General features: G+C 38.4%; 2 protein-coding genes and 1 non-coding gene across 4 annotated transcripts in view; 1 reads left to right on the top strand and 2 right to left on the bottom strand.

Moving 5' to 3' along the window:
* The first annotated feature begins 5,299 nt into the window (after positions 1-5,299).
* Positions 5,300-5,371, top strand: TRNAD-GUC. The gene has a single exon. It is a non-coding gene; the product is annotated as a tRNA-Asp (tRNA).
* Positions 5,372-7,568: 2,197 nt separating this feature from the next.
* The window catches only part of LOC110703798 (amino acid transporter AVT1I-like), a 32,466-nt gene continuing 14,253 nt past the window's right edge, over positions 7,569-25,781 (bottom strand). For both annotated transcript variants that reach the window (XM_021881580.1, XM_021881581.1), the window contains 3 exons: positions 11,793-11,939; positions 8,349-8,956; positions 7,569-8,127 (listed from right to left, as the gene is read on the bottom strand). In XM_021881580.1, the coding sequence (XP_021737272.1) occupies positions 7,606-8,127; positions 8,349-8,956; positions 11,793-11,939 (1,277 nt within the window). In that variant the 3' untranslated portion in view covers positions 7,569-7,605. The remainder of the gene's footprint in view (positions 8,128-8,348; positions 8,957-11,792; positions 11,940-25,781) is intronic.
* LOC110703799 lies at positions 16,730-18,270 on the bottom strand. The gene is made up of 2 exons (XM_021881582.1): positions 17,162-18,270; positions 16,730-17,046 (listed from the first exon to the last, which is right to left on the bottom strand). Exons 1-2 carry the CDS (start codon positions 17,368-17,370, stop codon positions 16,839-16,841), a joined length of 417 nt encoding a protein of 138 aa, XP_021737274.1. The 5' UTR covers positions 17,371-18,270; the 3' UTR covers positions 16,730-16,838.

Below are 25,781 nucleotides of genomic sequence, written 5' to 3'. Positions count from 1 at the left end.
ATTGTATTGAAAAGGAAAAATTCACTTGATTAATCTCAACTATTATTAGTGTTCTCATACTAATCTCAATTATGGGTTATTATGAAATAATCCCGACTTTGGGGTGTCTTCGTTAAATGATCCCTAACCTACATTAACTATTGTAGCAGGTTACTTGGGCTCCATGGCACATCGTGATTAGCTTATAATTTTATTTTACCTGAATTTATCAACTCAAAAAAAAAAAAGCATTGCCTTAGTAGTGCTTGTTGTTCATTGCTATCACTCAAGCGGTAGTGTCTTTCTCCTTGAATTAAAATTCTGAAAGCTTTTAATATTTTTGGCTGCATAAAAAAGAAAAAAAAAAAGAAAAAAAATTAAAGTCGATCTTGACTTTTTAGTAGTTAGTTCATTGTTGAGCTCAGTTCATCAAAAAATTTATGTAGTCTTTTCCTGATGCAATTTGAAAAATACAAATTCTTATATGTGGCTGGTCACACCGTTTAGCCAGTTAGAATAGGAGTTACTCGATTAGTGATTGTTGGGCCCGTGTTTTCCTTGAAGCCCAGAAGTCACAAGTTGCGCCCTAAAGACTTAGAAGCAAGACAAATAAGGAAGGATCAAAGCAACGGCTTGATTGGCACAAGTATGGCAAGAAGATCAATCAAGAAGGCGACAAGGAAATCACACCAAAAATAAGAAGGGAAAGTCAAAGCAAGGAAATCAATTACAATTATTCTCTCCTTGATTAGATTACGGAATATTTGTGTAAACCCTAGAAATCCCTAAGTATAAATGGCTGGAAAAACGTTATAAAGCTCATTCATACATAATCACTCAAATATTTTACTAGAAAACTAAATACAAAACATATGCATTCTGACCATTGCAGTTGTCCATACTCAGTATTTTCACTTACTTTCTCTAGTTCTTTCTTTAAGCTTTGTTTGTTTACTGTAGTATTGTTCTTTGTTATTTTGATTGTCTTTTGCAGGATTGATTATTAATACCCCTTAATCTTAAACGAATTCATAGAACTACTCCTCTAAGGGGGCGTTTGGTTCGAGTATTCTAGGTATCAGGTATGGGTTAGAATGAGTAAAACTCATACCTTGTGTTTGATAAGCAATTTTATAAATTTCAAACTCATACCTTAAACCCATGAGATATCGAAACCTTGGGGGGAGGTGGGTTTAGCCCATACCATCCATCCAAGTATCAAAATAAAAAGCAGGGGATGAAGAGGATGGGCAAAAAAAAAAATCACATTTGCCGTCAGGTATGCTTTTCAATTTTTTTAATTTTTTTTGCTTAGAACTATTTTTAAAGTAAATATTTGCATGAGTTTCTTTTTTGGGTGTATAATATACTAGTTTTGCCGGCGAGTTTTCGTAAAAGAGGAAGAAGAAGCCTTAATTGTTTAATTGGAGCTGAGTTGTGAACTACAATGGAAAGCAAAAGGGGGATTTAATAATGGATATTTGTTACAATTAGAACTAATGTTGAACAACAAGTTTCCAGGCTGTAGTTTAAAAGCGATCCCTCACATTAAATCAAAGTTCAAATGGTTCAAAGACAAATATGCTATAGTCTCAGAAACGGTGAATAAGACATCTGGGTTTCAATGGGATGATGAAACTAAAATGATCCAGTGTGAAAGACAAGCTTATGATGATTTTCGCAAGGTAATGATTAATTGTTTACATATTATTTTAGATCAATTATTTATATTTCCCTCATTCTTATAATTTGTTAATATGTTTTTTTTTTACTCATCCTAAAGCTACAGGATTATGGAGGACTCCAGCCTTTTCCTTATCTTAACAAGTTAGATGATATATTTGGTGTTGATTGAGCCAATGGCTTAGCATCCGAGTTTCCAGAAGACTATCCATTGTCTTGAAAAAGAAACTATTCCCCTCGACAATGAAAGTGATGATGACACTGTTTTTATATCTCAGTCACTTATCTTAGGTACAAATGATGCTCAATCACAACCTCCTCCATCCAAGAGAATGAAAAAGGAAAAGACTCCAAAGAGTAATGATAAAAGGAGTGCTATGTAGTAGAATGTTACAAATGCCAATTTCCTACAATGTTTTTTGATTTTGATGTACTAAAATTTAATATGTTGATTCTTGATTCCAACATTATGAACCAAACACTAGGTAAGGGGATGATACTCATTCAAGAAATGAACCAAACACGAGATATGAGGAATTAAGTTTCAACCTCGTACCACTCTGGTTTCATTCCTGAGTCCAAACCCATACCACGCACAAGACGGACTGTTTGAAAAATTTTGTCGTGAATGTAATTCTGATGTACATCTATTTCATTCATAACAAGAAAGTGGAAATTCATTATCAAAATTATCCCATGAGGCCTTAATCTTTAGTGAAATACCCTACCATAATGCTTTCATCTCCTATTAAATTGCATAAAATAGTTTCCAGGATACAAAATATCTTAGTGTTAAAGGCTTGTATGTGTTATTAAAATTGAAAATTAAAAAAAAATTTACCTGCTTAACTAGTTGCAAGTCATACTGGATCATTTTTGGTAGGCACCCCTCATAATTGGGATTAAAATGGAAAGACCACTCGTAGTTGGGATAAAATTGCATAAATTCCAGTTATTACAATATTACTAAAACGGAGGAAGTATTCAATAGTTGAATTAGAATGGAAAGAACACCCGTAGTTTAATCATTTGAATTTTTCCTATTGAAAAATATGCAAAAACCAAATTGGACAAAAAAAAAAGGTCATTTGAGTCTTATTTCTCGCTCTTAACAAATTTGTATACTAATTTATCCGCCTTTAAAACTCGCTTGTCATTGCAAATTTCAACTAACTATAATTACTAGATTAGTGCCTGTGCGATGCACGGTAGTAACAATCTTTTCCCATAATTAATTGTGACATAGTACAAAATGAGGCAACCTATGTGGAATAAATAAATGCAATGCATAAAGAAAAATAAAATAATAAGGCAAAAATTATTAAAACTATAATTGAGAAGAAAAAAAAATTATTGTTGATTATAGTTGTGTTGAAAATATTTAAAAGCAGTATACATTATATTACACTAATGGTGTATATTATTTCTCAATAAAAATATACAATCTAGTGACTATGTGACTAAAGACTTATTTATCAATGCTTTTTAATAAACATGAAAATATTAATCAAACAATAGAATAAAATCTACAGTAAAACTATTAACACAACATACATGTAAGTATATAAATTACAAATAATATATCACCTTTATATCCAATAAAATAATATCAATGAAAATAAATACTACTTGGATTATTAAAGGCAATTATAATCCACAATTAGGCAGCACTAACCTATATTATTAATAGTACATTTTCAGTTTATGAATTGATGCTCTACATGATATCGTCGCTCTTTGTTATTATATAAAAATGTGTTTGGTATCCAATAATTCTAGTTTGATCATTATTTTTTTATTAGCTTAAAATTTTATTTGTAGATGATAACTATTTATCGAAAAAAAAGGATACGTGTCTATAATTTAGCAAACGATAATAATTTTTTTGTATTTACTAAGATATTAATGTAACAAAAAAATTGATTGATATTTCACATTTTCCTAGATATAGACCTATGATATAGTTGTTGAACACAACATTTATTTTATAGTCATATCTAATACTCCATTAGTCTAAGAAACAACATATTAGAGGTATTTGGAAAAAAAAAACTTAAAGTGATATTTTAAAGTATTTTCTTTAATATCAGTGTTATAAATCAATTTTATTATTACTTTTTGAGAAAAATTTAATAATACTCCGTCTAAAAGGTGTCTAGGCGGTAATGATAGTATCTTGTACCTAAACCAATGGCTTACTTTTTCTATTATTAAAAAAAAAAGTTCGAATAATATTTTTGGTAAATGTGTATGAAAAAATTAAGAACACAAAATAAAAAGAAATAAATTTTATGTAAGGAAAATATATAAGATTTGGATAATTTTTATTATAGTTGTATTATAAAAATATTCCAAAAATAAAAAATTTTATTATGTAAAGATAAAAAAAAAAGATAAAAAATAAATAAATAAAAAAAAATTGCTAAAAGGGAAGGGGAGTTTTGGAGGAAACTACAGCACCAGGAAGTGACACGTGTCATTTCTGGTGTCTATTTTAGCATTAAGTCTTTGATTACTCAATAAAAATTGTAAAAATTAGATATTTGCAAAGTATCAATCAAGATGAATGAAACAAGACATTTGTTCACAATATGATATTGACCATGCTTTAAAAGCAGCAAAAGCTAGGGGTGAAAGTTCGGTGTTCGGTTTGGATTAAGGCCCAAACCGAAACCAACCCGAAATAATTCGGTTTCAAAATTTTCAATTCGAATCCAAATCGAACCGAATTTCTAATAAGCAAACCGAAACTGATCCATAAACCAAATTTTTCACCTCATAAGCAAACTAAATAATTAAAAGAGAAAATAACACAAATTAAATTGACAAATAACTTTAAAACTATATTATATTATTTATCAACTATGATTGTATTACAAGGCTTAAATTTGCCCACTAATATTAACATTAAAAGACATACAAATTAATAAAAAAAAATAAAAAAAAATATTTAGATGTTATGCTCATCAACAACTTCAGATTCATCATCAACATTACCTAAAAATGAGTGGTGAGAGACGAGTTGTGTTGTAAGGCCAAAGAAACAAGCAGTGAGAGCAGTGGTAAGGCCGAAGAAACAAGCTGTGGGAGCGGTGGTGAGGCGAAACGAGCGGTGGTAACTGCTTGACTGGTGGCCGTGGGGGAGGATCGGTGGTAAGGTCGTGAGGGAGGACCGATGGCTGTGTGAGAATTCTAAGAAAGGGGGAAAACCTAAGAAACTAAGGGAAAGAGTGAGGAAGGCTGAAAGGGAAAAGAGGGTAAAGAATTAGGGTTTTGATTTATATTGATAAGCTGTGTTTTGTGCATAATTGTTAGCCTCTTTTTAGTTGTTCTTATTAGTCTAGCTTAGTATTTTAGTTCATTTTGGTTTGATTTGGTTTAGTTTCGATGGTTCGATGCTTTTATGGGTAGTTTCGTTGTTTTTGATGTATTTCAGGAGTAACGAAGCTAATTTAGAGATTTTATGAAGTCATGAGACTAAACCGAGGCCCACGGACCTTCACAAAGCTCGTTGGTCGAAGAACGAGTCACTTAGGCCTTTTTGGAGTCAAGCACGGCCATGTTTAAGAGAGGCACGCCCATGCTCAGCTTAGGCACGTCGGTGCCTGAGCCTCAGAAACTGAGGGAAATTAGGCACGTCGTTGTAGTATAGTGGTAAGTATTCCCGCCTGTCACGCGGGTGACCCGGGTTCGATCCCCGGCAACGGCGCCAAAATTTTATAGGCGTGTCGCGTACCTAACAAAAATAACCTAACGAGACCACTACTATGTAGACGGGCAAGTAAGGATCGAATCCCAAGAGACTAAGGTTCACCTAATTAAATAGACTCAATTAATCACTAAGCAAGTAACAATCAATGGTGAAATATTCTAAGAACTAATATATAAAGAACTCAATAAATCTAAAGAATGTGATAAATCAATGAACTAAAACATCCAAGATCAAGTATCACCACAATTACGATCGATGCAATTATCTATCTACCCCTAGCATACAAATCCAATTAACATGGGGAAAAGCAAACCCTAATCAATACCAAGGACCTCTCTCGAGTATCAATGGCTTCTCTAACCACAATCAAGCCTATTCTCATGGAATCATGCAAATTAGAGACATTAAACACTTTACTTCGCTTCCCAATTATCAATTCAACTACTCTCGTGATGAATCTCAAACCCTAAATTGATCTACTCAAATCCGTTAAATCCCAACTCTCGTTGTGATTAAAACTATGGAATAATAACAATACTAATTATCTCTAATCTAGTATTGGCATAATCACAATCAATTTAGCATAAATAATCGCAATTGTCATTAGAGAATTTAAAGAATAAATTCATGCATCAATCACAATTGGGCTACCCTAGATCTTGGAATATAAAAAACTACTCACACATATTGAAATAAGCAATAGTAAAAATAATCAAAGAAAACATAAAGAAGAAAATAAGGGATGAAAGGAAAATAGCAAATCTTGAAATAAATTGAGATTGCAAAAGTGGAACTTGAATCTTGAATTACAAAAGCAACGTAAAAGTTTTAGAGAAAAACTAGGTCTAAAAAGGAATGCTAGCTCCCGAAATATAATAAAGTCTGGGGTATTTATACTCCCAACAAAAAGATAAGAAAATGTAAGAAAATTCAGCGCATAACCCTCCTAAGAGGCACGGACGTGCCTCACTTCGAGTAAGGTTCTTCTAATCTTCTGGACTCCAGGCACGGACGTGCCTCATATGCAGATTCGAAGGTAGCAGCAGAGACACGGACGTGCCTCTATGAGACACGGACGTATCTCACTTCCAAAGAATTTCCCTCAGTTTCTGAGGCTCAGGCACGGACGTGCCTAAGCTGGGCATGGGTGTGCCTCTCTTAAACATGGTCGTGCTTGACTCCAAAAAGGCCTAAGTGACTCGTTCTTCGACCAACGAGCTTCGTGAAGGTCCGTGGGCCTCGGTTTAGTCTCATGACTTCATAAAATCTCTAAATTAGCTTCGTTAATCCTGAAATACATCAAAAACAACGAAACTACCCATAAAAGCATCGAATCATCGAAACTAAACCAAATCAAACCAAAATGAACTAAAATACTAAGCTAGACTAATAAGAACAACTAAAAAGAAGCTAACAATTATGCACAAAACACGGCTTATCAAACTCCCCTAAGCTAAACTAATGCTTGTCCTCAAGCATTCGACCATGAATCACAAAGGAAGAGCAAGACAATTTCTCAAATTATCATAATGTGCTATCATTTGAAATCGATAGGAAAGCAAAAATTAGAATCAATGTGCATAAAACCACCATAAACCTCTCATACTTGGAATCGACAAACATTTTACCACACATCTCCCCAAACCAACTCACACAAACATGAATAGCTCTCACTTTAGTTGTGAAAAATAAAAGCAATAAACGCTCATGTATTTACGGGGTGAAATATGAGATCACTCAACCTAGGCATAAAATGCATGTCAACTTCACTTTACTTCGCTTCCCAATTATCAATTCAACTACTCTCGTGATGAATCTCAAACCCTAAATTGATCTACTCAAATCCATTAAAAACACAACTCTCGTTGTGATTAAAACTATGGAATAATAACAATACTAGATTAGAGATAATATATATGAAGGGAATATGGGCTGGGATATTGGGCTTTATATAAATTCGGTTTGGAAATTCAGTTTTCGGTTTTTTGGAAGCCCAAAACCAAAATTGATCCGCAATCCATATTTTTTAAAATTCCAAACCGATTCAAATCGAATTTCCAAAAAACCTAAACAAAATTGTTAATTCGGTTTGGATCGGTTCGTCTTTCGATTTTAATCCATATCACTTTCACCCCTAGCAAAAGCTAAAACAAATTAACTAGTTGAACATATTGCACATTTACACAAACAAATCTTTCATTAAAATGTGTAGCATCTAACAATAAATTAAATTATAAATTAACAACAGTTCCCTGTATGATTTGTACTAAAGAAGTATAAGTACCATATATTGCGATCAATACACTCAATACAACAGTAGCTACCACTAATAACCCCTCACCTCTCATGTAATTGCCTGAAATTTTTATATAGCACAAGCATGGAAGTGTGATTGATGCAGTAATGCTTAGAAATGCTCCTACAAGAGACATGAGATACCCGAAAAACGGAACAACCAATGCTACAATGACTTGAGTAGCAACCAAACTTGTTCTTAACACAAGTTTGAAATGCTTTTTCTTGTGATGATTTGGGAACCAGCTCTCAGTAGAATTCACAACAGGTTCTAACATCAGCGCGTACTTGGATAGAGGATTAACCAACGTCGTATAGATTGCAATTTTAGAGAACATTTTATCTGTTGGGAGGTTCAGAGTTATTTGTGATTCAACTTCCGAACCATACATCAGGTATCCAATGATTGCCATTGATGCATAACCAATAGTCGAACAGAGAAAACAGAGAAGTAGTACCTGCCATAAGAAAACACAAACTTAAGAATTCAGAGATTTGCACATTCTTATGTCGCATTACTTGCTTGTATATGATTATTGCTAAATTTCAATCAAGTAGGCCTAATTAAGAATTTTTTTTTAACTATATAGAAATAATCGACGACTACCAGCTCTAACAACAATCCTAACGATGTAAATAATAATAGACAATAGATAAAGTGTTAACTAAAAAAGTTTACCTTAGAAAACTGATGTTTTTTCTGCATTGAGTTGTACAAGGTAGGAAAAACAGGATGCGCGCAATAGCAGAAGCCATACAAGCTAACTGATGTAGGAATGCCTGACCAGTTTAGTAGATCACCCTTGCTGTGAAATCCAATCTCATCAAACGTTCCAACACATAAAATCGACACAATAATCACAACAGAAGCGAGGACACCAGTAGCAGAGATGTACGAAAGAATACTAAGATTATCCAACCAAACCGAGGGAAGAATGATAAGGGCAATAAGCAGCACAAAACTCTCTCTTCCTCCAAGTTGCAGCCAAGAAGTTTCTAATTTCAGACCAGGAAAAAGGTTATGTAGATTGTCGCCTTCTAAGATTAGGAAACCTGTAACGACTAAGTATAACTCTGTGCACATAAATACTGATGTTATTGTTCTTCCGATCTTCCCAAATGCACGCTCCCCTATATCAGGGTATGTTCTTATGCTTGAATCAGCTTCCATGCATCGCTTTATAAGCAAACCCGTGTAGAATGCTGCTGTCACGACAATGAAGATCAATATCAGACTTAACCAACCACCTGATGCTAGGGCATATGGTACTGATAGAATTCCAACCCCTGATACATTCATAAAATAAGATGAAAAAAAAGTTAAAAATGTTTTTCCCCTAGCCTTCCACTTCATCTATTGATCTATTTCTCTGAATTCTCCTCAAACTTCCATAGAAATGAAGCGGACAATTTGCTGTTTGTAATTTATGTCCTATTTTAAGCAAAACATCTATGGAGGGAAGATTTTCAACATAATTAGGACAATTAATGACGGGACATTTCCAAATTCTTTTTGTTTTGTAATGGTGAAAAAATAAATCATGCAATTCATTTGTTAGTGGAATTGTTGATTGGGTTTTTTTCCTTAATTATTTGGGAGGGAAAAGTACGTGTCACACTGATCAATTACTCAATGTGTAATGGGTATCTATTGATTCATAGAATCACAGCAAAGAGTTGATAATTTATCCTTCATCCTGTGTTTATTGAGTATGAATAATGACTGTCAATAATTTTGTTCTGTAGTACTGTATATGAAAGTGATGATTATTGTTTCAATTTTCTTACGAGTATTTATTTTTATTTCTTTTGGTCAAATAAATAAACGGTTGAGATTACTTATATAAAATTTAAGGGTTTAGATTTAAAATAGTTGTAATGGCTACAAATATAGTGTAACCATTGAATAGTTTATACTGTATTTTTTATTTTATTTTTTTGTAAATAAATTAAAAAATAAAAAAAAGATAAATAAATAATAATAAAAAAAAATAAAAAATAAAAAAACTATCCTAGGAGTATAGGAGGAGAGGGATTTTTTTTCTAAAATTAAGATCTTAGCCAACTAGGTGCTAATGGTCCTTGCATGCCCGGGCAGGAGGCTTTCATTGCTTTGTGAAACCAGCCTCACACGGTCCCCTCCGCTATAGCTCCCATGAAGATTGGGGCCTTCGCCCAACCCACAAATGGTCCAACTCCTAACTTAGTGTTTAATTATAGTATCATACTAGGTTACCCGTGCATCGCAAGGTTTTTACGAAAATTCTGCTCATCTATTTGCAATGTACTTGTAAATTATTTTAAACTTATTTTAAATCAATTTTTTTTTATATAATGTATAGATAGTAGCATTTGCAATAAGTACTTGTGGTGCCATAGGAGAAGTCGTGAAAATAGAAGGGGAATAGGCCTTTAGGATTAAGGAATCTGATACCATGCATATAGAGAATGGAGAGAATATATTGAGGGAAGTTACGAGTATTTATAGTGATTACAAGCAGCATATTATAGTGATTACAAAAGTATATGATACTGGCAACTATAATAATTCTAGGAGGAAGTCACGAAAGAATATATACAAAGCTATAGTCTAGGAGCTAACTATGGAATAGTAATAAAACAATTAATTGTTATAAATAAGGATTGACCAGGAATCAGCCGATCGTTATCAAGTGGTTGTAATTATAGACTTGCATAAAATAAAAAATAAAATAAAGAAAAAAAAAATCCAAAACTACTTAATGTACTCATTAAGTGCTCAAAGTAAAATATAATGACATCAAATTTATTTCAGCGGGAAAATTTTTCTTGTAAAGTTGACGCTTGCACAAAATTGACGTTAGCGGTTGCTATTTTAGTGTTATTTACTAGATAATACTCGAGTCATGCTCAGTTTTTAAGGGTAATTGAAATTAAATATAGAAGACTCATGAAAAATGTAATTTAAAAGTCCATCATAAAAATAAATACTCCCTCCGTTTTTTTTAATTGATGATTACTTGGTGATGCGCGGAGTTTTAGGAGAGTAATACTTCGTATAATATTGTGAGTGGGTGAATAATTTATTATAGTGAAAGTAAAATGGGGACAATGAAAGAGAAAGTATGTGAGAGAGAATAAATATTTTTATTATTTAAGTTAGGACCATAGAAGAGAGAGAAATAATAAAATAATTTGAGTGAGGTTTAAAGTAAGAGAGAGAAATAATAAAATATAGTATAACGTTACCAAATATAGAAGTAAAGCATTTAAAAAAAACAACCATAATAGGAAAAGATGCATTTAAAAAAACGGAGGGAGTAATTAAAGTATAAAGTTTCTACACACAATAATAATAATTCTGCAAAAATCTAAACGAAAAAAATAGGGTTTAGGTTTGGAAAATTCCCTCCAAAAAAAAAAAAAAAAAAAAAAAAAAAAAAAAAAAAAAAAAAACTCTAATATAGTTAAGGTATATAGATAGATGGGCTTAACATTTGAGCGGGAAAATTTTTTATAAGATAGCGCCACGTGTACTGCTTTGGAAAAAGATGACATCAGAGGTTGTTACTTTAATATTAGTTATAGATAGATAGATGATAACCTCAATATACGAGCTTTATGAAACTATTTGTTCTCTCCATATTTTATATACTTCGTGTGAAAATGTAGAATATGTTTCATTTTAGTGTATATATCATGTTAATGGTATAATAAATTATCAAATTACGTAGCAAAATTTTTACCATTCACTATAAAAAAAATTTAGTATTAAGTATTTTACTGGACCCGAAAGATTTAGATATTATCGTCCGAAAACTAGCAATTCACAATCAAAACAAAAAACGATTATGCAATGCAGTTTGTCTCTTGTACTAGGCTATAATGTGCGTTGAAGAGTACTGTATACAAACTGTTTTAGGAGACAAATTTTCATTTAATTCATTTGAGTATATTTCAAGATTAACTTCTTGAAATTCTACATTTCCAAAGTATCAAACATAGGCATTATGAAATATGAATTCATACTGCATACCCGCGTGTTTATATTCTAACAAGAGGATGTGCTTAAAAAAAATAAAATAAAAAATAAAAAATAAAAAGTAGTCTGTAAAAACCTAACAAGAAGTGAAAGTGAAATAACCTGAAAGGGCGTTAAGGCCATTGAATAAAGCTTTGAAGAAAGAGGAGTCGCCTTCGTTGGTTGAATGCTTGTGGTTTACTTCCCATTCATTCTCATTCTCATTCTCCAAAAGAGGGTGGCTAAGGCTAACCATAACTCCCTCCATTGCTATATTATTGAACCAATAAAATTACGAGGAGATGGAGAAGAATGACTTCTACAATTTCAGGTATTTGTACTACATAAAATTTATTAAAATTTTAATATTTTTTAGACATAGTTTATTACAATTCAACTTTATATTGGGTGAAATTGAAGTGGAACTTGAACAAACTACCAATAGAAGTACAAGTATAAAAGAAAGAAACTTTAATTGTTTGTTAGTGCTTTTGACAAAAGGAAAAATATAGTAGAAATTTATGGTAATGTCAATATATCATACATATATAAGTTTAACTGTAATGGGTAAGAATATATCATAGTATCATATTATATATGGTATTCCCTCCCACACTAAAATATATTTTCTCTGTTTCTTTAATTGACACACTAAAATAAACTATTTCTTTTGATGTAATATAAATTTAACGTCTGATTTTCTTTATATTTTAATTTAATTTTGACACAATAAAATTTAATAATTGATATGTATTGATACATTATTGTACATAAATATGTCCTACATAACCAGCCAATAAAAGTTTTGCATGTGTCGGGTGTACAATAAATTTAATGTACATCTGGTTATTGTATACCAAAAGTTACCTATATTATCATAAAAGTTACTTTTATAAATTACTCATATTATCATGAGTTCGAGCCCCGCCAACTACATTCTCCTCTACGTACTCTCAAGCGTTGACCTGTGGAGCTGAACAGGCTTAACCTGTGAGGGGTGCCGGTTCAGTAGGGTCCTTTATCTTACCTTTAAAAAAAATTAAAAATTGATTCTAATAATCCCACCTTTAGATTATTATTTAATAATCCCACCTTTAGATTATTATTTCATAATCCCACCTTTATAGGAGATTTTCATCTATTGGTCCTTTATGACCAGTAACCTGTAAATTGGGTAAATTTTTTTTATTTAATTTAAGTGACACGTGGCACTAGATAATTGGTCAAAAATAAAATAAAATAAAATAAAAACTAAAAAAAAATTTGGTCGAAAAAAAAAAACCTAATTTTTTTTATCCACAATGACCACCTAACCCCCCAACCTCCGGCAACCCCTCCTCGCCTCCTCCCCATCCCCACCACTGGAACCCCATCCCCACCGCCGAAACTCCAATTTCTACCGCCGGAACACCCATTTTCACCCCCTCCCAGCAGCAACCGACCCAACTCCCCCTAAAACCACCCCGATTTTCAATAAAGAAAAAAAAAAGTAAAAAGAAAAAAAAAACCCTTCAAGAGCGGTTGGAGGGGGTTTTCGGTGGAGTTTCGAGGGTGTATGGGGGTTTTCGGTGGAGTTTCGAGGGTTTATGGCGGTTTTCGTTTCGGTGGAGTTTCGGGGGTTTATGGCGATTTTCGATGGAGTATTAGGGGTTTGTGGCGGTTTTCGGCGGAGTTTCGGAGGTATTTAGTTGTGGTGGTTTCGAGTGTGGGTTTCGGTCAGGGGTTAATTTCGGTTGTGGATTTGATCGGTGGGGTGGTTTTTGAATCTGACCGGCCGTTTTCGGGGGTTTATGGTGGAGGCCGTTCGGTTTTCAATGGGGCAGGGTAAGGGTTATGATTTCACGGTGGGTGGTGAAAGGAATGGTGTCCTTCGAACAAGTGTATTATTCTGATAGAGAGTTCAGAATTATTACAGAGCTAATTCTTCAGTAAGGTTAAGTGATCGGAATGCCTAGGTGGAGGCCGCTTCCGATCGGTAATATTAAGGTATAATTAATATTACAGCTTAATCTTAACTGAACCCTTCGGGTCGAACCCAATCGAACAACCGATCCGAGACGACGAATTAATCCGAAGGATTTAATGAGACGTCGGAGTTTTACGAACAAAGACGTCGGATATCGAGCCTAGGGCGTCGAGGCCGAGCGTCGCAAAATCACAAGCAACAAGTTCGAGCGTAGCCGTAGCATCACAGTGGCCTAGCCATGTTAACGGTAGGCTAACTCGAGCTAGCATGCACCTAGCATGGCTAGGCGCACTAGGCTACCCATCGCAGCACCATGTGCGTGTGTGCGTGCCTTCGCATTGCACCACAGCATGCGTGCATGGGTGCCTAGGCACTATCGCAGCCCATCGCACCATCGCATCACAAGCACAGCACTATCGCATGGCTAGGCATGTGCGTGTGTGCGTGTGCTTGTGCCTAGCCCTGTCGCACCATCGCTGCACGCAACATAGCACCATCGCAGTGTTGGGCACTTGCGTGTGTGTGCGTGTGCGTGTGCTTGTGCCTAGGGCCATCGCAAGCCATCGCAGCATCACAGCACCGAGCTTCGTATGCTTGTGCGTGTGGCTGGCGAGGCGATGCCCAGCATGCGTGGCTCGCTAGCAGCACGCATGCTGGGAAGTGCGAGGGGCCTTGCGTGTGCGTGTGCAATGGCAAGAGAGGCAAGGGCCAGCAGCTTGCTAGCAGCGCCCAGCGCCTAGCAAGCAGCAGCAGCATAGGCACTGCCCAGCACAGCCACACGCATCATGCTTGTGCTGGCTGGGCTGATGCTAGCTGGCTGGGCTAGCTAGCACTGCTAGCTGGCTGCCAGCCCAGCAGCCCCATGGTTCCGGTTTTGTGAGGGGTGGGGACCAAGGCTTGGGCAAAGCCTTGGGGAGCAAGGCAATGGTCCCCCCCCCCCCCACCTTCTCTTGGTCCTCACCTAACTCTCTCTCCCCCCCTTACACTTGTTGCATTGTGATTGATTTGATTATTAATTTAATTTGGAATTAAATTAATTATCAAAATTATTCATTCTCCCACATTAGTTGGGAAATAAAAATCAAGGGTTCATTTCCCTATAAATACCAAGGCATGGGTATTTGGGAAATAACACACTTGGTTGAAAAGTAAAGGAAACTCCATTGTTGAGCATACCTTGAAATTCGTAAAACTCTAGTTTGTTTTGTCCGGGTCTTGACTAACCTTCGAGGCTTAGGACGCTCGGGTCGGGTTCTAGGGTACGATCCCGTCTGAGGCTTCGTGTTTTCAAGGTTCAAGTAAGAGCTCATAGTTGAGCGAAGCACGCGTCAAAGGTATAATCTTTTATCCTTTCTTATGCTTTAAATTATGTTTTGCTTGTTAATTGCATTTATTATGGGGGCAGGTCTTGGCGGGTTTCTTTCCGCGTAGTGTGGGTCACTACGAAACCCTACAGGTGGAGGGGTGGCTGATGGGATTTTGTTGGGTTTTTTTTTCAGTTTTTAATTTTTTAAATTTTTTAAATTTTTTTTTCAACCAATTACAAAACGAGATGTGGCATTTTAACCTATCAAAACCGGTTATCAACAAGTTAGGGACCAATAGAAGAAGTTCTCCTATAAAGGTGTGATTATAAAATAATAATCCAAAGGTGGGATTATTAACAGCGAACCGGCTAAAGGTGGGATTATTAGAATCAATTTTTCCAAAAAAAAAAATACCCAGTCACTTTTATTTTCACAAAAATTACGCTTAAACTATCAAAATTTATTCATATTATCCAATTACTTTAATCACAAAATTACCCGTAAATTATCCAAAATTACCCATATTTCTTTCCATTTTTCTTCGGGTCATACAGTAAATTACTATACTATATACATTTGGTTCTTCAAAACATTTGTATAAAGTCAAAATATGGCACTTAATTTGGGACCGGGATGGCTCAATTTTTTTATGGATATCAAGGCAATATTAATCACGTGATCAATTTGATTGGTGAATTTTATCCACTTTTGTTTTATTGATTGATTGGTTATAGGATCTTTTGCTAGGAACAAAGTTGCTGTGCACCGTAAGAATGGTACAAAGATTTTGGACATATATAGTGCAAATGTGCAATTGGCTAAGCAGACTTTTACGGCTCTTGAAGTTCTCGAAAAATCAATTATTGGAGACTAAAGATATCGTTCTATATTATGAACTATTTTTTGTTGGTTAAAAATCGGAAGATTTGTTATCTACTCTCGTCTAAAGCATACATTTCTTCTCTGTAACTCTCTAAACCAAAACAAATACCGAAATACGTCAATATTTATGGTGCAATTAGTTTACAATATTATATAAATAATTTTGGTTATGGTAATATACTAGGTGTGTGATTTAATTAGGTGTATCTTGGTTGTACAATCCTAATCTTTTCTTATATGCTTCTTTGTTTAGCAATAGCTTTTATGGAAAGTCTTCATACAAGTATATATAAATAAACAAAAAAATTTATGCATATGTATATATATTAATATATAACTTTATGCTTGTCAAATATATATATATATATATATATATATATATATATATATATATATATATAACTTTATGGCTCTGTTTGCAACTGGTCATCATATCATAAGGTCATTTGTAAAAAACAAAGTAACCCCTATAAAACTAATCAAGTAACGCAAGTAATACTAACTAAGTAACCCCTATAATACTAATTGAGTAACCCCTATAACACTAACCGAGTAACCCCTCTAACAACACTGATGAAGTAACCCCTATAACACTAACGAAATAACCCCCATGATGACTGCTTGGTTGGCCTCACAAAGTTGGTTTTTACCTAAATTTCACTAAACTTAAATTAATCTTGTAGAACTAAAATTATTTTTGTTGAATTAAATTAATTTTGCTGATCTTAGATTATTTTTTTAAAAAAATTAAATTATTATTATTAGGAAAAATTCATGGGAATAATCCCACCTTTGGGCCGTTTGTTTTTAATAATCCCACCTTTGGATTATTTTTTAATAATCCGACCTTTACCCCCTATTCTTTTTTAATGGTCCCAACCGGTCATGTAACCTGTTATAACATGTTACATGACACGTGGCGGCCTACGATTGGTCAAAAAAAATTTAAAAAAATTAAATTTATTCAAAGAAAAAATAATAATAAAAAAAAAAATTACAAACCCACCCACTAGTTCAGCCACCACCCTTTCCAGCCGGAAACCACCATCTCCTTCCCCTACCCGACTGAAAACCGCCGAACAACCACCACAGCTCCATCCCCTTCATATGAAACCACCGCAACCCCACTCTCCCTTCACCTGAAACCACCCCCTTTTCCTCTTTCTTCTTCCCTTCTTTAACCCACCATAACTTCCAGCCAATTAACCCACCAGCCACCCACCTACGTCAAAACACAACAACACAAATCAATGTAATAAAACAATACAACAACATCAAAACAAACCCACATTTCACAAAAAAAACGAATCTGAAAATCAAAATAAATGAAAAATAACCTTAGGATCTCTGACATGAGAATTCTTTCAGATCTGAAAAGCAATGGTGGAGCGAAGCTGAGAGATGGTGGCAACATCGTCGAGATTGTAGATATCCATGACAGTAGGAAGTGCTCGGCAGGCCAATTTGAAGAAGTCAAAAACTCTTTTACGAGCTTCTTCGAGATTCGCTGAGTTTGGGGTATCTTTGCTCTCCAAATCGCCGCCATTTTTGGAGCTTGAAAACAACAATGTCGGAGGAGAGAGAAAGAGAGAGAAGAAGAAGAAATGGCTTGAGGAGGTTGCGAGTTACGGCGATCAAACCCTTGCGAAGACCGTCTGGTGGGCTGGTGGTGGGATGGGGGAGAGGGGAGCTGCGTGAAGGGGAGGAGAGGGAATGGTGGCAGCCTGGCATTGGTGGTGGGGATTATTTTTTTTCTGTTTTTTTTTCATTTTTTTTTTAAAATTATCAAAATTTAAAAATTAAAAAAAATTGTTTTTCTTTTTTTAATTTTGTTTTTTAATTTAAAATTTAGACAAATTGCATAGTGACACGTGTATTTAAAACAAAAAAAAAACAAAATTTGACCGGTTTAACCGGTTTCTAGTCAAATGGGACCATTAAAAAAGAATAGGGGGTAAAGGTCGGATTATTAAAAAATAATCCAAAGGTGGGATTATTAAAAACGAACGGCGCAAAGGTGGGATTATTCCCATGAATTTTTCCTTATTATTATAGATTTACTATTGTATTTATTTGATATATTGATTAAAACTTATTTTTACTGAAATTAACGTATCATTACCAAATCGAAATTATTCTGAATATTACTCCCTCCAATCTTAAAGTCCATCTCATTTTGAATGTGCTCGTTTGCCCATGCATTATTTAAACCATAATCATTGATAGTTGCAAATTAGTAAAAATAAAAAGTATAACAATTGAATATTAATAAACTACATGAGATTAATCAAATAAGATCAACCCAACATGACTATATTATGTTTTATATATTGAAAGTAATTTAGAAGATGCTCGTATCTTATGAGTACTCCAACGATTCTAATTAAATAGAGTCATAGAGCCATTTGAAGCTCGGGACGCAGTGTAGGGGTACTTGCTCTCGTACCCCTGAAGTAGAGTTCACCTTCGACTCTACTTTGAAGAGTCCTTTATCTAGGATCTCTTTCTTAGCCTTGGGGGGAACAGGCGGCATGCTGCGGCCGCCAGCAAGTAGGGGCGGATTCCTGTTCCACCTGTTGAAGCGCTTGTTCAGCTCTGTGTCTGAACTCTCAATGATAAGGAAGGTGCTCCGCCAGTCCTTCCATTTGTTTGCTTTACCTCTCGTCATGAGGTAGCCCCTGTGGCTCGTCAATTGATACCAGCCGGTACCGCCTGCCTTAGGGGTCCGGCTGAGGTAGTTCATGTGGGCGAAATCCTCGAAGTTCGGCTCCACCCCGTGCAGTTCGCACCCGGCCACATAGCCGAGTACGTTGACCCAGGAGTTCGGGGCTAACTGCCATAACCCCAACTCATACCCATCCAAGATCCGCTGAACAGCCGGATGTAGTGGGAAGCGCAGCCCAGCCTTGATGGCCGCCTCGTAGCAGCCAAAGCAGGTGCCATCATAACTGGTACCAGCCGGCCAAACGACTGTATCTTCTGGATCCGGCACGAACACTAAAAAGCCGGGGCCCATTGTGTGATTTGCGATAAAGCTCTCCACTTTCTCTTGCATGGCCGTGATCCGGCCCCGAGGTACCGTGCAGTAGTAGGGGGTATTTTGCTCTCGGTGAGAGGCGGATGGCTCCGCCCAATCGTCCCCCTTCTCAACTGCGTGAGAAAGTCTCGCCTCTTGTAGGCGACTGTTTTTCTCTTCTGTGTCCAGAGAAGCATGGCCAGAAGAGCTAGACTCGGAATCGTCCTCTGACGAGTCCGAAGAGGACGACTTCTCCCCTCTCCCGGAGGGGCCCGCCTCCTCTCCTTTAAAAGGAGCAGGAGAGAATGTAGAATTGTCAACTGCAAAATGGGTAGGGTCACTTTGACTCCTCCCTCAGAACTGCCGGCTTTCAAGCCGCTTTGTTTCACTTCCACATCTGGCGCCTGGTCAGATGTTTCACTAATCGGCACCCTGTGGGAGGAGCCGTCTGAGTTTGAGATCCTGACAGTCTTTTTTGTTCTGGCCATCATGCTCTGCATAGACACAGATACAGTCGGAATTTGTATAAAGGGCAAAGATGGGTCCAGAAAAGGGCAGGCGACACTCCTAGTCCTAGATTCAGCCGTCCCCGGTGACCGGCTGATCACTAACCTAGGTCGTGTGATGTGCTTCCGTGGTGCCATTTCAAAAAAGAATAAAGTAAAGAGAAAATTAAGAGTAAGAGAACCGACGGTTACCTGAACGAGTGACGATTGATGAAGTTCTGAAAATCCTTTGCAGTCGGCTTGTCAGAGCAGGCGGTAGGCAGAAAGGGTCCAAAATGTCAGAGCAAGTTCAGGGGTCCGAATGTTCTCTCACAAAGTTTTCAAGTGTGAAAATGACCGAAGTCAACACTCCTTTATATAGGCGAAGTGAGAAGGCAAAGGGTCACTTCCAGAATTCAAAATTTTGGCGGGAGAATCTCTCGGCCTCTCGCCGAGTGACACCTGTAGCAGGTCGTCGCCTGTTACAGGGTGATACCTGTCACAGGTAACACGTGACCAGTCACGTGCCACCTGTGAGGGGAAAATGATTAGGGGATTTTGCTCCCACCAATCGGAATGCGCCACGTGGACCAATCAGGTCCTGCCAAGTGTCCCCCAGTTGGACATCTCAGGGCTTGCCACGTGGCACACGCTTATTCGTCCACCCTGGACTTATTATGTCATGACACGTGGCATACTCCATGCCTAATGGAGAAGCCGGTCACCTAGGCCTAACTTCCGAGGGAAGCCCAATCAGCCCAAGGTTAACCTAAACCTAGATTGGCACGTTTCCCGAGGTTATAAATACCTCCCTTAATCCTCATTAAGGGAGATTACGCGAACAACGCAGATTACACACATTAACACTCTCACCTAGAGAGACCCAACCACTTTAATTTCCGCATTAATTACTCCTTAATCAAGTACTAACTTGACCGTCGGAGGCGGATCTCCAACCATCCGGAGCATCCGTTTGTTTTGCAGGTACAGGCGTCCGGGTCCAGTCTCGGAATTGTAACTCTCCTGCAGGACATCAGAAAACCCCACAGACGGCGCCAAAATGTTTCGGGGTTTTCTGATCTCGGCACTTGGATCAGATGGAAATCCTCAAGGGAGTCGACTGCTTGTCGGACCGCCTGTAAATACTTGATCATGGCCGGATGGGTTGCTTCGTATTCGCCATTGTACTGACTCACTATCAATTGTGAATCGGAACAGGCGTCTATTTTTCTTGCCCCTGCCGCCTTGCACATGCGGATTCCGGCTAGTAAAGCTTCATATTCTACCTCATTGTTTGAGGCCTGAAAACTGAAGCGTAGAGCATACTCGTACCTGTGTATTTCTGGCGACTGACATATGACGCCTGCTCCACAACCATTTGAAGTAGAGCTTCCATCCACATATACCTTCCAGACTTGGTTTGGAACTTGAGAGTCAGGAGGGCGAGTCATCTCAACAATAAAGTCAGCAAAGGCTTGCCCCTTCACTGCTTTTCTAGGCTCGAAGGTAACTTCGAGGCTCTGTATTTCTATGGCCCATTTGATCATTCGGCCTGACGACTCCATGATGGTCAGTGGCCGCTTGATAGGTTGGTCTGTATACACGACGACTGCATGTGCCAAAAAGTAGGGCTTCAATTTTTTAACAGCCATGAAGAGTGCAAGACCAAATTTCTCCACTAAGGGATACCTCAACTAGGCATTTTTCAGTACGTGACTGACAAAGTAGACCGGGAGCTGACAGCCGTCTCTTTCAGCAAGGAGAACAGCGCTTAACGCATGATCAGAGACGGCCAGGTACATGTAGAGTACTTCTTTGGGCAAAGGGCTGACTAGCCTCGGCAAGGAATGCAAGTGAACTTTCAATTTCTGGAAAGCCGCCTCAGCATCCGGCCCCCATTCAAACCTTGCCTTTTTCTTAATTGCCTGGAAAAAGTATAGGCATTTGTCGCCTGATTGGCTTAGAAATCTTCCCAAGGCCGCCAGACAACCTGTTAACTTCTGAACCTCTCGGATGGTACGAGGCGACTGCATGTCGATGACCGCCTGAACCGTCTCAGGATTCGCCTTTATTCCTCTCTGATTGATAAGGAATCCGAGAAATTTCCCAGACTCAACTCCAAAGAAACATTTCCTGGGATTGAGCATGACATGGTGCCGCCTGAGTGTGGCAAAAGTTTCTCGGAGGTCCGACAGATGAACTTTCTGAAGTTTAGACTTGACAATCATATCATCAATATATGCCTCGACATTTCTCCCAATCTGATCAAAGAACACAGTGTTTATCATTCGCTGGAAAGTGGCCGGGGTATTCTTAAGACCAAACGGCATGACCGTGTAACAGTATAACCCCTGATCAGTGACGAAGGTCGTCTTCTCCTGATCTTTCTTCCATAAAGGAATTTGATGAAAACCAGAGTAGGCGTCCATAAAGCTCATCAAAGCATGGCCGGCTGTTGAGTCGACCAGGTTATCAATTTTAGGCAGAGGGTAACTGTCTTTGGGGCACGCCTTGTTTAAGTCTGTGTAGTCTACACACATTCGCCAGGTGCCATTCGGCTTTTTAACAAGCACCACATTTGCAACCCAGTCTGGGAAGTAACATTGCCGAATGAACCCTGCATCAAGTAATTTTTTAACTTCGGCGCCTGCCGCCTGACTTCTTTCTTCGCCATGGTTCCGCTTCTTCTGCCGTACCGGCTTCTTTTTCGGATCCACGGCCAGTTTATGTACTGCCAGATCAGGACTAATGCCTGGCATTTCATGGACTTCGAATGCAAAGATGTCCTTGTATTCCTTCAATAGTTTGTGCAAGTCGTCACCCAGGTCCCTTAGAGCAGTCGTCCCAACCTTGATTGTTCTGTCAGGACGCGAGTCATCTAAGATCAGGTCCGTATGCTCACCAGCTGGCTGAGGGCGGAATTCATCCGACCGCTCTTCTGTCAATGATTGCTATTTTCTGTCTTTTCTTGCGGCCCCTGTCTGGGATGCCTTTCTCTTCTTGCCGCTTGCTTCTTGAACAGGCGCACTCTCCTTAACATTGTCAAGGTCTATTTTTTTACCTCTCGACGCAGTGGCCATAACAGTGGACTTGACATCTGAGAGATAGCACTCTCGGGCCATCCTCTGATCTCCCCTTAGGGACCCAACTGTTCCATTATCCCTCTCAAACTTGAGCAACGTAAGAGATGGGATTATAACAGCCTTGGAATTATTCAGGGTTGGTCGTCCCAGAATCATGTTGTAGGCCGAGAGTTCTTCTACTACCAGGAACCGGACTACCATGTGTCGTCCTTCCCCTTTTTCGCCCAGGCGAATGGGTAAATCCACTCGTCCCACTGGGTGGACGACTCCTCCTCCAAACCCTACTAAAGGGTGGGATGCCGGATGTATGAAATCAGTCTGATATTTTAGTTTCGACAGACATTTGCTACTGATGAGATCTGAGGAACTTCCGGTATCTATGAGGATTCGGCCAACTCTCTGGTTGGCCACTTTACATTCAATAACGATAGGGTCGTCATGCGGCCCTCTTACCCCTCCTAGATCTTCTTCAGTGATGACAATCTCAGGAAATGAATATTTGGAGGGCCGTTCTTGGTGAACGGAATTTACATCTAACCATCTGATATTGTCTTTGTTGCCCCTAATAGTGGGGCCGCCTCCAGAGAAGCCGCCTGCAATGGTGTAGATGACTGCATCATCTGTATCGGAGCTGTCGGCCTGTTGATTCTTTTTGGCCGACTGCTTTTTCGAGGAAGTGTTCCCCGTAGATTTCTTGACATAAGTGTCAAGATCACCTTGCTCAGCCAGGCGGTCCAGATACCGCATGAGACTGATGCATTCATTGGTGTGATGACCAACATCTTCATGATAATCACAGAATTTTTCTTGGTTCCGGTTGTTTGCAGAACCCTTCATGGGGACCAGCTTCTCAATTGAGATCCGTCCCTTGATTTCCTTTAGGATAAATTGGCTATCCTTGTTAAACGCATACTTTGGGGAGTATGGTTTGAATTCTTTTTTCTTCTTCTGGGCCGGCTGTTTAGAGGAATCAGCCGCCCAGACCTCTTTTCTCTTTTCGTCTTTGTTTGACGACTGTTTCTGTCGTCCTTCTCTTTTGTCGGACCTTCTCCCGTCTGACTGTTTTACCGTACTACAAAGATCAGTCGCCTGTATATAGGCTTCCGCTTCAATCAAGGCCTGTTGAAGAGTCGCCACCCTCTTGCGGACCAAATCAAATTTGAAGGTTGACCCGTCTTTGAGACCTCTGAAAAATTCAGTATAGGCTACTTCATCCGGTAACCCTTGAATCTGTATTCTCATCAGGTTAAACCGCCTGATGTAAGAACGAAGCCCCTCCTTCTCGCCCTGCTGAATTGTTCCTAAATCAAGGGTTGTCTTCTTCGCAGGGATGTTCATGGCGAAGTTGGAGGTGAATAAGTAAGCAAGCGTCTTGAAGTTATTTACACAACCAGTCGGCAGGTTGTGAACCATTGTTGTGCGATTCCTTTGAGAGTCGCTGGGAAACACTTGCACTTTGGCCGGCTGAGCGGCTTCAGTAATTTCCTGAGACTGGCAGGCGCCTACTAATACATTTTTCACTTTGGCCGGCTGAGCGGCTTCAGTAACTTCCTTGGAGAAGGCCGACGGCTGTTCACCAAGTCTAAGCAACCGTAGCTGCCAGTCCATAGGTTGGACATTTTTTGCTGCATGTCCACCAAACGGAGGTGGCTGTAAAAAATAATGTTGTTGCGGTACAAACGGTAAGTTTGGTAACGCCAGGTCGCTATGAAAGCCGGGCTGACGGGAGGTGCCGCCTGACTGACCCTCATGATACGACTGAGTATGCCTCATCGAGGTATTTCGCAGACTGTCTTGGAAGTATGAAGTAGAGGCCGACTCTGACAATCGGTCACTCTTCTTCTGCTCTAGCAGTAGCCGAGCGTCTGTGTATGTTTTCCTCGACCCGTCCGCCTAAATATGACGAACATATTTCCTATTTCCTGGAGTAGGAAAACAGTATTTTGTGAAATCAAGGGCAGGTGGCTCCCACTTCCTAGATTTAGGATGAGGGGTCGCCTCTCGCCCTTGAACTGGCTTCCTCTTCCGTGAAGTGGAGGGTTTCTTAGCCGACTGCTCCTTGTCCAGAGCAGGCGGCTTCTTGTTGATCAACTCTTGGATTTCTCCCTTGAAGTCCCTCATGAAGGTCATGAGTTCGTCCCTTGTGATGGGAGCAGACCCATCAGTCGGCTGCTGCCGAACAGGCGGTGCGCCTGCTGGCTCGCTTCCAGTTTGAAGATGTTCCCGTTCCCTCCTTTCGGTATGACGGGTACGTCGGGCCCTTAGGGTCCCGTCTGAAGCTGTGTGAGCTTCAACTTCAAATTCATTCTCTGTATCGCGGTCCGACTGAACTAGAGGATCGTCCAGGGGACGTCTCTCTTCAGGAGCCGGTACAAACGTGGGTGCCATCTCAGAAGTACTCTCCCCACAGACGGCGCCAAAATGTTTCGGGGTTTTTTGATGTCCTGCGGGAGAGTTACAATTCCGAGACTGGACCCGGACGCCTGTACCTGCAAAACAAACGGATGCTCCGGATGGTTGGAGATCCGCCTCCGACGGTCAAGTTAGTACTTGATTAAGGAGTAATTAATGCGGAAATTAAAGTGGTTGGGTCTCTCTAGGTGAGAGTGTTTAATGTGTGTAATCTGCGTTGTTCGCGTAATCTCCCTTAATGAGGATTAAGGGAGGTATTTATAACCTCGGGAAACGTGCCAATCTAGGTTTAGGTTAACCTTGAGCTGATTGGGCTTTCCTCGGAAGTTGGGCCTAGGTGACCGGCTTCTCCATTAGGCATGGAGTATGCCACGTGTCATGACATAATAAGTCCAGGGTGGACGAATAAGCGTGTGCCACGTGGCAAGCCCTGAGATGTCCAACTGGGGGACACTTGGCAGGACCTGATTGGCCCACGTGGCACATTCCGATTGGTGGGAGCAAAATCCCCTAATCACCAACGATTCTAATTAAATACGAAAAATAAAAAAGAAGGATTCAATCTTGTTTTAAGGAGAAGAGAACTGGTTATATAATCATGGTTGATGGCTAATGTAAAGATACGCCCTTTGTAAGACTTTGGGAACTTGAAATGTGATGCTTATGTAAAAGATGTATTTTTATAGGTTATCCTATATGTATAAAGGATACTACTTATATAATTAATAGAGCACTAAGGGTTTGTTGCTCATAATAGTGTCTTTAATTTATAAAACAAAATTTTATATTTTCAAAAAAATCACATGGGTAAAGCATATTTCTCGAATATTTGAGAAAATCGACAATAAATGTGGTTCATCCCTCATTTGAGGATATTACACAAAACTATATAGCTAAGACAATAATGTGTCAAAGGTGGTTCATTTACATACACAAACCTTCTTTTGCCCCACTCAAAAGT

Source organism: Chenopodium quinoa, unplaced genomic scaffold (genome assembly GCF_001683475.1).
Source record: "Chenopodium quinoa cultivar QQ74 unplaced genomic scaffold, ASM168347v1, whole genome shotgun sequence".
Lineage (NCBI taxonomy): Eukaryota > Viridiplantae > Streptophyta > Magnoliopsida > Caryophyllales > Amaranthaceae > Chenopodium > Chenopodium quinoa.
Note: the sequence above shows the minus strand (reverse complement) of the source record. Positions and strands in the feature narration are given on the sequence as shown.

Coding starts and splice junctions, on each gene's coding strand:
- LOC110703799 (XM_021881582.1), bottom strand. CDS start 17,370: ATGGCGGCGATTTGGAGAGCAAAGATACCCCAAACTCAGCGAATCTCG. Junction 17,047..17,161: donor CTCATGTCAGAGATCCTAAG/GTTATTTTTCAT, acceptor GTTTTGACGTAG/GTGGGTGGCTGGTGGGTTAA.